At 36.6% G+C, this 13,714-nt stretch overlaps 1 protein-coding gene across 5 annotated transcripts in view; it reads right to left on the reverse strand.

Annotated features, from left to right (window-relative positions):
• DCAF8 (DDB1 and CUL4 associated factor 8) overlaps positions 1-10,740 on the reverse strand; it is a 378,940-nt gene extending 368,200 nt beyond the window's left edge. The window contains exons 1-4 of one of the 5 annotated variants that reach the window (XM_053705096.1): positions 10,345-10,740; positions 7,896-7,939; positions 7,309-7,380; positions 2,277-2,348 (exon numbers count right to left, since the gene is read on the reverse strand). Coding sequence is in view for 3 of the 5 variants with exons in the window: in XM_053705076.1 (XP_053561051.1) it covers positions 7,309-7,351 (43 nt within the window). In the remaining 2 variants the exon portion in view is untranslated. Of the gene's footprint in view, positions 1-2,276; positions 2,349-7,308; positions 7,381-7,895; positions 7,940-10,340 lie in introns of all 5 variants that reach the window. The other 4 variants (XM_053705101.1, XM_053705076.1, XM_053705081.1 and 1 more) reach the window with 4 other exon arrangements.
• Between the last annotated feature and the right edge of the window lie 2,974 nt (positions 10,741-13,714).

Raw genomic sequence — 13,714 nt, forward strand, 5'->3', positions numbered from 1 at the left:
TTCTGGGAGCTGTGGCCAACCCGAAGGGAAGAGCCACAAACTGGTAATGCTTGTCCAGAAAGGCGAACCTGAGGAACTGGTGATGATCTTTGTGGATAGGAATGTGTAGATACGCATCCTTTAGATCCACGGTAGTCATATATTGACCCTCCTGGATTATTGGTAAAATAGTCCGAATGGTCTCCATCTTGAAGGATGGGACTCTGAGGAATTTGTTTAGGATCTTGAGATCCAAAATTGGTCTGAAAGTTCCCTCTTTTTTTGGGAACCACAAACAGATTGGAGTAGAACCCTTGCCCCTGTTCTGTTTCCGGAACTGGGCAGATCACTCCCATGGAATATAGGTCTTCTACACAGCGTAAGAACGCCTCTCTTTTTGTCTGGTTTACAGATAATTGAGAAAGATGGAATCTCCCCCTTGGGGGAGAATCTTTGAAATCTAGAAGATACCCCTGAGTTACTATTTCTAAAGCCCAGGAGTCCTGAACGTCTCTTGCCCAAGCCTGAGCGAAGAGAGAAAGTCTGCCCCCTACTAGATCCGATCCCGGATCGGGGGCTACCCCCTTCATGCTGTCTTGGTGGCAGCAGCGAGCTTCTTGGCCTGTTTACCCTTGTTCCAAGTCTGGTTAGGTCTCCAGACTGACTTGGATTGAGCAAGATTCTCCTCTTGCTTTGCGGCAGGGGAAGAGGAACCACCTTTGAAGTTTCGAAAGGAACGAAAATTATTCTGTTTGGTCCTCATCTTATTCGTCTTATCCCGAGGAAGGGCATGGCCTTTCCCTCCAGTGATGTCTGAAAAGATCTCTTTCAGTTCAGGCCCGAATAGGGTCTTACCCTTGAAAGGGATGGCTAAAAGCTTAGCTTTTGATGACACATCAGCAGACCAGGACTTAAGCCATAATGCTCTGCGCGCTAAAATGGCAAAACCTGAATTCTTCGCCGCTAATTTAGCCAATTGAAAAGCGGCATCTGTAATGAAAGAATTAGCTAGCTTGAGAGCCCTAATTCTATCCAGAATATCCTCTAATGGAGTCTCAACCTGAAGAGCCTCTTCCAGAGCCTCGAACCAAAAGGACGCTGCAGTAGTTAAAGGAACAATGCACGCTATAGGTTGGAGAAGAAAACCTTGATGAACAAATATTTTCTTCAGGAGACCCTCTAATTTTTTTATCCATAGGATCTTTGAAAGCACAACTGTCCTCAATAGGTATAGTTGTACGCTTAGCTAGGGTAGAAATAGCTCCCTCCACCTTAGGGACCGTCTGCCACGAGTCCCGCACGGCGTCTGATATGGGAAACATCTTCTTAAAAGTAGGAGCGAACGGAATACCTGGTGAAGAAATAAAAAACTAATACTTTATCACCTCTTTCACTTTACCCTTCCTAGTACTTAGAGTAGGCAAAGAGAATGACTGGGGGGTGGAGCTATATAGACAGCTCTGCTGTGGTGCTCTTTGCCACTTCCTGTAGGGAAGGATAATATCCCACAACTAATGGATGAATCCGTGGACTCGTCTTACCTTTATAGAAGAAATATCGTTGTGATGTGCTGCAAAAAGTTGTTGAGCTTCACAAAATGGGAAGTGGCTATAAGAAAATAGCAAAACCATTGAAAATGCTTATTTAAACTATCAGGGCAATAATTAAGAGTACTGGTCAACTGGAAATGTTATGAATCAACCTGGAAGAGGACGCATGTGTCTATATTGGCTCAACGCACTGTGAAGACGATGGTTTGAGTGGCCAAAATATCTCCAAGGATCACAGCTGGAGAATTGCAGAAGTTAGTTGCATCTTGGGGTCAGAAAGACTCCAAAGCTACAATCCGACGTCACCTACACCACCATAAGTTGTTTGGATGGATTTCAAGAAAAGCCTCTACTCTCATCCAAAAACAAACTCTAGCGTCTTCCGTTTGCCAGACACTACTGGAACTTCAAATGGGATCAAGTTCTATGTTCACATGAAACCAAAATAGAGCTTTTTGGCAAGAGTTGGGTTTGGCACACACTGAGTGGTAGCCATATGGAAAAGTACCTCATGCCCACGGTTAAATATGGCAGGGATCTTTAATGTTTTGAGGCTGTTTTTCTGCCAGAGGACCTGGACATTTTGTTAGGGTACATGGCATAATGGACTCTATCAAATATCAAAAGATATTAAATGAACAACTGACTGCCTTTGCCAGAAAGCTGAAAGTGGGTTGTGGTTATATCTTTCAGTAGGACAATGATCTAAAACATACATCAAAATCAACACAAAAATGGTTTACTGACCACAAAATTAAGGTCCTGCCATGGCCTTCCCAGTCCCCTGAGTTGAATCCCATAGAAAACCTGTGGAGGGAACTGAAGAGGAGAGTCCATCAGTGTCGACCTCAAAATTTGAAAGATCTGCAGAGACTCTGTATGGTGGAATGGTCTCAGATCCCTTGACATGTATTCTCCAACCTCATCAGGCATTATAGGAGAAGACTCAGAGCTGTTATCTTGGCAAAGTTAGGTAAGAACAATGTCTTGACTAAAAGGGTGCCAATAATTGTGCCACACATTTAACAAAGTTTTTTTTTTGTTTGTTTTTTTGCAATTGTTTGCTATCCATGAGAGCAGAGTATTGTTATGTTTGTTTTTTAACAAAAGATCAAAAGGTTAAAACAAGACAATTTTCCACAGCCTTCTTTGCGCTCATATTTACAGAAGGATGCCAATATTAGTGGAGGGCACTGTATTTTATTTTTTACAGTTTTTGCCACAGCTAATACACATACAATGAATTATAAATATAATAAAAGGTTATATTCTGAATCTGCTGGGCCTGCTGACAAGCAATATATAATTTATGTGGGTCACTCACTGAAATTTGACTTACAATACGGTTTAAATGTACGTAGCAAAAAAGCTCAAAATTGGCTCAGCACTGGGGTGTAAAAAAGGCTTAGTAGCAAAATGGTTAAAAACACTTAAAATGAATTTCTATTTTCAAATTTACTTAACACTACAGGGAGCTACCTGGCGATTGGTGGCTACACATATTTGTATCTTATTGGTTTACCAGATGTTTTCAGTTAGCTTCTAGCAGTGCATTGCTAGGCTGGAGCAGACATTAAAGGGAGTCTACTTGAAAATGTTATTGCTTAAAAAGATAATCCTTACTATCCATTTGCCATTTTGCATAACCAACTGTTACACTTTTTAACTTCTGTGATTACTTTGTACCTAAGCCTCTGCAGACTGCCCCCTTATCTTAGTTCTTTTAACAGACTTGCTTTTTAGCCAATCTGTGCTGACTCAAATAACTCCACGGGAGTCAGAACAATGTTGTCCATATGGCACACATGAACTTGCACTGTCTAGATGTGAAAAACTGTGTTAAAAAATTAAATTGATGATAAAAGTAAATTGGAAAGTTGTTTAAAATTGCATGCCCTAACTAAATCATTAAAGTTTAATTTTGACTTGACTGCCCCTTTAACTTTGCAGGAGTTAAAACACAGATATATGCAAGCAATAATAAAATATTAAAATGCTTTAAACACAGAGTATATTTTTTACATCCCTTTAAACTTCCCTTTTACACCAAATCCAAAGCATATAACATATAAATGATTCCCCTTTATATTTTTATAGAATCTAATTAGATTAGTTTGACATGATCTATTTTTCAATAAAAACATGCAGATTTAAACTCAAAATCTTGTTTACATGAATATACTCATCAATATAATCCCTTTAAGTAACTTCCCCACTTTGATGGCAGACTAACTGGTCTATAGCTTCCTGGATCAGCCCTGCTTCCCTTCTTGAAGAAAAAAAAAAATGAGTAGTAGAGGTTTGGCTATAACAGCACTATGTTCCTGTAAAACCCTTGGGTGGTGTATTCCATCTGGACCTGGAGTTTTATTTACCTTAATATTATGCAGTTTCCCCCCAATATACGCTAGGGATAACCCATTTAAAGGGATACTAAACCCAATTAAAAAAAATTTCTTTCATGATTCAGATAGGTGCTTAAAATCTCATGCTCTTTCTAATTAACTCCTATTATCAATTTTTCTTTGTTCCCATGCTATCTTGATTTGAAATAGCAGTACTGTAAGCTTTAGAGCCGGACCATTTTTCATTCAGCACCTGGGTAGCACTTGCTGATTTGTGGCTAAATGTAGCAAACCAATCAGCAAGCTCTACCAAGGTGCTGAACTAAAAATGGGCCGGCTCCTAAACTTTTATTACTGCTTTTTCAAATCAAGATAACATGAGAACAAAGAAAAATTGATAACAGGAGTAAATTAGAAAGTTGCTTAAAATTGCATACTCTATCTGAATCATGAAAGAAAAAATGTGGGGTTAGTATCCCTTTAAAAAGGTATGGGCTTGTATGTTCTAGCTTGTTTCAAAGTATCTAATTTGTTCCTTTCTTGTGCATACTGAAGAACTAGTTTAGTACCTTAGCCTTCTACATGTCACTGTTAATCATGCTACCCTTCACACATTTTAATATACCTGTATTGTCCTACAGGTATACCCCGCTCATACAGCGGGTTAGGGACCGGAGCCCTGCTGTAAAGTGAAAACCGCCTTAAAGTGAAACAAGGCAGTTTTAGCTTTCTTTCCAATGTTTAAAAACATGTTTGAACTAACATATATTAGGGATGCAATAGTGCTACGTTTAGTTTAACACTAGCACAGCACAGTATTACATTAGTATTCAATAAATATTGTACCTGTAAAATAGTGACAATTACTGTAGTAAAATTTGCCAGACTATAGCAGAGACACAGACTGCACTGTAATGCTGTAAACAGAGTGAACTTAGCAAACAAAATGGTGCCAGTCACTTTTCTCGCAATCTCAAGATGATTACAGCACTGTTTCAAAATCCTTGGAGGTTGAACTTCAGCTCCACAAAGCGCTGTAAAGTGAGGTATACCTGTACTTAGATTTGCCATTTATGTACTTAAAAAAAAAAACATTTTATGGTTTAACTAAGATTTCTTCGCAATTAATCTTTCATTTTAAATTTTGGGTAATTTGATTGTTTTTTGCATGCTTTGTGCCATTCCTTATATATTTGGAATGTTAAAGTGATGGTAAATTTGCCTCCATAATTTTACATATTTTGAAAGCTCTTGTCATTACTAGCATATCGATCTGCTTATTTATTTCAAAACTCAATTAAACTTCTAAAAATCAGCGTTTTTTTCAGGCTCCGTTACCTGATTTTATACAGCCCCTGTCAGAGATTTTCAGGGTGTAGTATTTGATTGGCATCTCTTTCAGCCAATAGGAGCCTCACCATGCGCCCCATGGATTATATTCACAGCACGCTCCCGTGCTTGTAACTCTGCCTGGAAGTGCAACTGCGCAACTCAATACGCTATTTTCGCAACTAAAACAGTGAGGCCGCTAACGGGTACAGGTATTTAGTTGCGCAAATAGCGTATTGAGTTGCGTATGCACAGTTGCATTTCCAGGCAGAGTTACAAGCACGGGAGAGTGCTGTGAGTAAAATCCATGGGGCGCATGGTGAGGCTCCTATTGGCTGAAAGAGATGCCAATCAAATAGTACACTCTGAAAATCTCTGACAGGGGCTGTATAAAATCAGGTAACGGAGCCTGAAAAAAAACGCTGATTTTTAGAAGTTTAATTGAGTTTTGAAATAAATAAGCAGATCGATATGCTAGTAATGACAAGAGCTTTCAAAATATGTAAAGTTATGGAGGCAAATTTACCATCACTTTAAGTCTGTACTATTTTCTTTGAACAATTTAAATGCCCTACTTTTTTCCTAATTTCGCAACACATTTGTAATTAGTCGCATTGGTTTGGATTTATTTTTTACTTTTATAACTATGTGGTATGTGTTTATATGTATATTTATTTAACAAAGTTTTAAATGTTATTCATTTATATTCTGTATTTTTATTAGAGAATGCTTTGTACCAATTTACTAGTGAAAAAAGGGTGTGTGTACAAGCGCTAAGGTAATCCCCAAGCTGTATCCAAACAGAGATCCTAACCAACCTCCAAAAAATATGCACAAGTAGTAAGAAGTGAATACAGCGCCAACAAGAGGCCAAGGGATAAATATACTCACAGAGAGATAAAAGAAGATTATTTAATGAACCATGTTAAAAAGCATCAGTAATAAAAGACTATATATAAAAAATGTAAAAAGCACATATAAATAAAATTACAAATACAGGAATATCTTACAGAAGCGGCTCAAAGGGCCAAAGCTGATAATTACAATAAAAACAGAGGTAATAACAGGTGATCAGTGTGAGTGGTACACTGATCACCTGTTATTACCTCTGTTTTTATTGTAATTATCAGCTTTGGCCCTTTGAGCCGCTTCTGTAAGATATTCCTGTATTTGTAATTTTATTTATATGTGCTTTTTACATTTTTTATATATAGTCTTTTATTACTGATGCTTTTTAACATGGTTCATTAAATAATCTTCTTTTATCTCTCTGTGAGTATATTTATCCCTTGGCCTCTTGTTGGCGCTGTATTCACTTCTTACTATTTGTACCAATTTACATTAGGTAACGATTTCCTTAAATCATTGAATTTTGCTTTCTTAAAATGAAAAAAGTCTTAGATGAACCCTTATAATGCTGCTTATGGAAAGTGATTTCAAACGTGACCATGTTAAGATAACTTACCCAAATGTTCTTTAACATCTATATTTGATATTGTATCTGTACTATTTGATAGCACTTAATCCAATATAGCTTTATTCCAAGTTAGCTCCTCTATTAATTGTGACATAAAAATCTCCCTTAGCTGAATTACTAGTTTCATTGTTCCAGTCTATGTCGGTGTTTCAATATATGAAAGCATTTTTCTTTTAGCCTAATTCCTCTTTAACCCTTTGAGTGCTAAGATTTTTTTAAGTTTTTTTTTTTTTATTATTTTTAATACATTTTTTTTTTTTTACTTTTTTTTTCAGACCTCAAGACTTACACTGTTGGAAAGGTTTGGCGATTACCTTTCTAAGCAGCATGCCCCCTGCTCCTATACTTAACATTGTTAAGTATAAAGTTGCGTGGTGACGTCATCACTTTATTGCACGTGACGTCACCACGCAAAACGGGAAGCCCCAGCGATGCCTGTCACTCTACAGGCACGATCGCCGGGGTAGGATCCCCCAGATCTCCCTCAATATGGGAGAGTGCTAGTGACGGCTCTGAGCAGTCATTAGCACCAGAGTGGGAAACTCTGATGGCTCAGAGCCGTCATTAGCACTCAAAGGCTTAAAACACCATCCCTCTTGTGGAGTGCACAAGACAACTGACTGCTTACCATTTGTTATGTCCGTTTTTCCATCAGCCATCTCAAATGACATGTTGCTATGTTGCAACTAGGATTTAAAAGCTAAAATAAATAAGGAAAAAGACTATCAGAAACCTAATAAATTGTTAACTGAAAATTACAATGGGAAAAAAAAATATATCAAGATACCTTTTTAGCAAGTATTTTATCTGTTAATAGTATTTGAATATAAGAGCTGGGAGTAGCATAGGAAAGTCTTAAAGGGACATGAAACCTAAAATATTTCTCTTTCATGATTCCCATAGAGAATTCAATTTTAAAAAAACATTCTAATTTACTTCTATTATCGATTTTGCTTTATTATTTTGATATCCTTTGTTAAAGATATAGTATTGCACATTGCTGAGCCAATCACACGAGGAATCAATGTGCAGCCACCAATCTGCAGCAACTGAGCGTATTTAAATATGGTTTTCAACAAAGAATATCAAGAGAATGAAACAATTAGATAATAGAAGTAAATTGGAAAGTCGTTTAAAAATTGCCTGCTCTTTCTAAATTATGAAATAAAAATTGGGTTTCATGTCCCTTTAACATGTATTCAGCTCTGTACTTACCAGATTACGTCACACAATAGCTGCAGATGCAGCACGTTTGAGGTCTGAAAAAAGAAATGAATAAAGTTAAAACAGGTTAAATTTCAACATAATGAAGCAGAAAACATTAGATGTAATGTTGGGACAAGGAAAAGCAAAGAAAATCTCTCTAAAGAATAGTCTTAAAAACACATTATTATTATTAGTAGTAGTAGAGAGTCACATGTTCCAATACTTTATCCTAGTGATTTCCTATGCCCTAAAACCTCCAATTAAGATTTAATTTAGGCAGCTTATCACAAGTTTATTTTAGCAGCATAGTGTTCTTGTCATAAATACATAAAAAGCTTATAAATCAACTTCATGGCTAAGAAACATAAGATAGTTTAGATTTAAAAAGGAACATTGCCCTTTAAAACACATCTTTTTGGGTGGGAAGTAATTCCTACAACTCAAAAGATCGGTGAAGATATGTGAAATTACATATATTTGCAACATTAAAAAGGGACAGGAAACCCTAAATATTTAATTCATGATTTGGATGCAACATACCATTTTTAACAACTTTAAAATTTACTTTTATTATCAAAATTGCTTCATTCTTGTGTTATCCTTTGCTGATGGAATAGCACTGCACTACTGGCAGCTAGCAGAACACATTTAGCAAGCCAATCACAAGAGTCAAATGTATGCAGGCACCAATCACCAGCTTGCTCCCAATAGTGTAGGATATGTGCGTAATCATTTTCAACAATGTATACCAACCAAACAAAGCACATTTGAAAATAGAAGTGATTTTAAAAGTTCTGATTCTTGCAAATTTTATTTGACTTTTCCTATCCCTTTAATGAAACCTAGGTGGTCTGACATATGTGGAAGATATAATAAATTCACATCACAGGCTGAAAAGATTTGGTGAATTTTGTATTCCATATTTTTAAAATAGGTATAAATAATGGCAGCCAAATATAAATTATACATAGTTACTTGTCTTAGAAAGAAAAAAAAAGTACACCTTAGGGAAACCTAGTGTATTGCTGCATAGCAGAGATTTGTACAACTTTAAATACACGCGGTCATGAAGAGATGATAATAAAAATAAACATGAGCAATAATGAAGGTGCTGACAAATGTATGAAACTTAGGAGCCAGCTATACATTTTAACAGCCAGTGGCAAAATGTACATATAAAATAATGTAAAATCTTATAAACAGAAGTGACATTATAGAAAAAATGTCTCCCATCTGCCTAGGGTATGTCAAGCTGTATTGTTTGATGCAGAAATACAGAAGAGATAAAGATGCAGGGGACTAACCCATGACGTAGGGGAAAAAAAAAAAAAAAAGGACTTTCAAAAGTTACAAAACATAAATAAAAGGTTTAATGTACTTGAAATATTGAGGAAAGGAGAATGCAGATTCACAGATTAAAGACAGGGTGAAAGTACAGCACTAATAATGACACATTACTAAGTATGACTAGGAATGGGGGGGGCTGCATAGTACAGACAAGGGGTAATTGTGGAATAAAAAAAAGTTTCAGATAATTTGTGTATACAAGAAGAGGGGTGCCCTCAATACAGAAAAGGTGAAATGATCATCACCAGAACAGGTAGAAGGGAGAGAGAAAAAGCACATGCAGATAAGGTAATAAAAAATGAGTTTAGTACAGATAAGGAGGCGTAAGTAATGATGTCAGAGTAAGTAGGAAAAAAAGTAGCAAGCACAGCCTACACATTTGAGAGCTTTCAAAACACCAGATACACAATATATTATAAACTAAATATATATGGAGTTATACACGTTAGAGGTTGATGAGCATGCACTGCAGTACACCAGAGTTATGGGAAACATAGGTGTATTTAAAGACCACAGCTGTGTAAGGGTGTGCAGCTCTTATAAGGATAGGACAGAATGCTTAGTATGGGCATAGTAGTGGATTACAGCTTCCCCTATACCAATAACAGAAGGCATAGTACACTACAAGAGTACAGATAAGGAAGAAGGAGGTATCTGTCACAGAACAGTAATAGGTGGGGGGATGTTTAACCCTCCCATTTGTTTATGCCTTGGCTACAAAAGTGGTTATTTCAACAGGTTCAGTACAGATCTAACAAACCGTACTGCTAGCAAGTTAGAGGTGGAGAATATTACAAGACTCAACTATAACATACAGTACAAATGTTTTGGAAAGTAATTAATAAACATGGTGGACATAAGAGTTCACATAAGGTCTAGGTGACATGCAGAAAATACATAGTAGAACACTTAACAGGAAACATGCAAAGACAATCTACTCTTTACATATATATTAATATCACACATACCAGAGCTCCCTTCTAGATCACTAAATTTAGAGCTAACACTGTAAATAGCAACAACATGCAGGCAGGGAAGGTTAGTGCACAGGACAGAGAATGTAAACAAGGAGGTGGGGAACTGAGGGGAGAAGGAGAAAGCATTCACCCACACAGCAGCCAGTCTGCGCGGCCTGACAGGGACACTATCGCCGTGCTGGAGTTTTAAAGTCGCTGTGGAAGTTGCATGAACTGCGTGGAATATTTTAAGCCGAGCCCAGGGGAAGAGGCCCAGAGTTCGAGGCCCAGACCCCGAGCTAGAGTTTAGGAGTCCCTGGACTAGGAAGGGGGTGCTATGCCAAGGTATATAGTCCAGGGACGAATGTTTGAGCTAGGTCAGTGAAGTCTTTATTCCAGACCGAGTATCCCGGCTTTAATGTGGTTAAAAGAGACCGGGGACAGCGGCGAATATCCCCCGTAGCTTCAGTCTGCAGGCCCTGGCTCGGAGACTCATCTGATAGAGCCGTCAGCTGCTGCCATCTCCTGCTCAGCTCCTCCCCCGATGACTTACTGCAAACCAGCGCGACACTCACCTTTCCGGCGGTGGGATAGGGTTGTAATCTATATTATTTATACACACACACTGATGGAAGAGTGTATATTGGATTAAGTTATACTGACAAAGCATTTTTACATTGTAACTTGTTTAGAAATCAATGATAACTAACCTAATATTAATTTATAATTATGGGTGAAAATTTCTACTGTGTGTAGATGTTTAAAGGGACAAATAATTAAATAATTTCCATTAGTTAAAACATGTTTTGTGCATTATTTCTCCTGGTTTTCCTTTATGTTTTAAACATGGAGAGGCTGGAGTGCATCCTTTATTATCGTGACCCTTTAACATTCCACACAGTGATTGACTGATAAGTGCAGGAGCTCATTTATAGCTGTCCACAATTGGTAGGGTAACTTAGCCAAGTCTCCAGTATTAAAGGGCTAGTAAAATCAAAATTAAACTTTCATGATACAGGTAGAGAATGTAATGTTAAACAACTTTCAAATTTACTTCTGTTATCAAATTTGTTCCATCTCTTGTTATCTTTTATTGAAGAGTACATCTAGGTAGGTTCATAGGAACTCAGGTGTGTTTTGTCTCTATGGCAGCAGTGTTTTTCAACATTGTATTACAAAGCTACAAATGATGCTGCCTTCGATTACTAAAGACACATTCACACTCCAGAGATTTTATGAACCTACATAGTTTTAAACTTCAATAAAAGATAGAAAGCAAATTTGATTACAGAAGTAAATTTGAAAGTTGTTTAAATTTGCATTCTCTATCCGAATCATGAATGTTTCTTTTTGACTTTACTATCCCTTTATATACTTAAATGGACAATAAAATAAAAATTAAACTTTCACGATTCAGATAGAACATTCAATTTTAAACAACTTTCCAATTTACGAGTTATCAAATTTGCTTTGTTCTCTTGGTTTTTTTATGGAAGAATAAAACTAGTTAGACTAATAAGAACTCTATAGCAGCAGTGTTTTGTAACATTGTATTGCAAAACATAATGCAGTATATTTTTTTTAACCCCGGCCCCCTATATCATGTGACAGCCATTAGCCAATCACAGAATAGTATATGTATATACTGTGAACTTGTGCACATGCTTAAAGGGACAGTAAACACCAAAAATGTTATTGTTTAAAATGATAGCTAATCCCTTTACTTACCATTCCCCAGTTTTGCATAACCAACACGGTTATAGAAATATACCTTTTTTACCTCTGTAATTACCTTGTATCTAAGCTTCTGCTGATTGCCTCCTTATTTCAGATCTTTTGACAGAGTTGCATTTTAGGCAATTACTGCTGACTCTTAAATAACTTCACATGCATAAGCACAGTGTTATCTATATGAAACACATGAACTAACGCCCTCTAGCTGTGAAAACCTGTCAAATGCATTCAAAATAGAGGCAGCCTTCAAGGGATTAGAAATTAGCATATGAGCCTACCTAGTATTAGCATTCAACTAAGAATAACAAGAGAACAAAGCAAATTTGATGATAGAAGTAAATTAGAAAGTTGTTTAAAATGACATTCATCAGTTTACATTTCACCGTTTTTGTAAAAATACCTTTTATTCTGGAAGCTGCTCCAGCTTTTCCCGCCCATCGCAAGTCTCTTCATACGCCACCAATGACGAATCCGGCTTCCTCCAATCACGGCTACCCCCCAGAGCAAACATTGCCTGAGGCCACGCCGTGATTGGAGGAAGCCAGATTCTTCATTGGTGAAGTAAGAAGAGACTTGCGACGGGCAGGGGAAGTGCTGGAGTGGCTTCCAGAATAAAAGGTAAGTATTTTTACAACTGTGAAATGTAAACTTTGATGAATGAAAGTGCCCCTGTTTGTATTAGAATTTTTAAAAACAGGGCTCCGATTCATCAAAGTTTACCTTCACTTTAATAGAAGCTGGTGCCTCGGAAAGTGTGTGCATATAAAAAGATTGCACAAAATTTGATAATGGAAGTAAATTGGAAAGTCTCTTAAAACTGCATCCTCTTTCTGAATCATACGTTTTATTTTCACTTTAGGGTCCCTTTAAGGTGATTTTAAATGGTATTTCTTTGGACTTTAATCAACTTAAGTTTATTTAGTTTTGCAAACAAAATAACAATTTTAAAACCTTTATCTTGTATGCAGATAACTTTGTGACCGATGCTTCATTGTTATGCATATATAACAAGTAATGCCTATTTAATCCCTTCTTGACAGTACTTGATACATCGGAACGTCCTAACGGCAGGAAGGGGTTAACTAGAAATTCTTAAAATTATTTGTATGTTTCTACTGTTTTACAGAAATAATATGCAAATATATATGTTTCTTACTTAGGACTATAGGTCATAACCAAGTACTGTGAGGTAAAATGCATTTTACTGGGTCACTATTTAAAGGGACACTGAACCCAAATTTTTTCTTTTGTGATTCAGATAGAGAATGACATTTTAAGCAACTTTCTAATTTACTCCTATTATCAAATGTTTTTTATTCTCTTGGTATCTTTATTTGAAATGCAAGTTTAGATGCCGGCCCATTTTTGGTGAACAACCTAGGTTGTCCTTGCCGATTGGTGGATAAAGTCATCCACCAATCAAAAACTGCTGTCCAGAGTTCTGAACCAAGAAAAAAGCTTAGATGCCTTCTTTTTTATATAGAAATAGCAAGAGAACGAAGAAACATTGATAATAGGAGTAAATTAGAAAGTTGCTTAAAATTGCATGCTCTATCTGAATAACAAAATACATTTTTTGGGTTCAGTGTCCCTTTAATATTTCAACAAATGTCACATTTATCTGTTCAAAATGAATCTTGGCTGCAGAAAATTCTGTTTATTAATAGGGACATGAAACCCAATTTTTTTCTTTCATGATTTAGATAGAGCATGTTTTTTATACAACTTTCCAATTTACTTCTATTATCTAATCTGTTTGTTTGTCTTGGTATCCTTTGTTGAATAGCATAC

The sequence above is a fragment of the Bombina bombina genome, chromosome 1 (assembly GCF_027579735.1).
Source record: "Bombina bombina isolate aBomBom1 chromosome 1, aBomBom1.pri, whole genome shotgun sequence".
Lineage (NCBI taxonomy): Eukaryota > Metazoa > Chordata > Amphibia > Anura > Bombinatoridae > Bombina > Bombina bombina.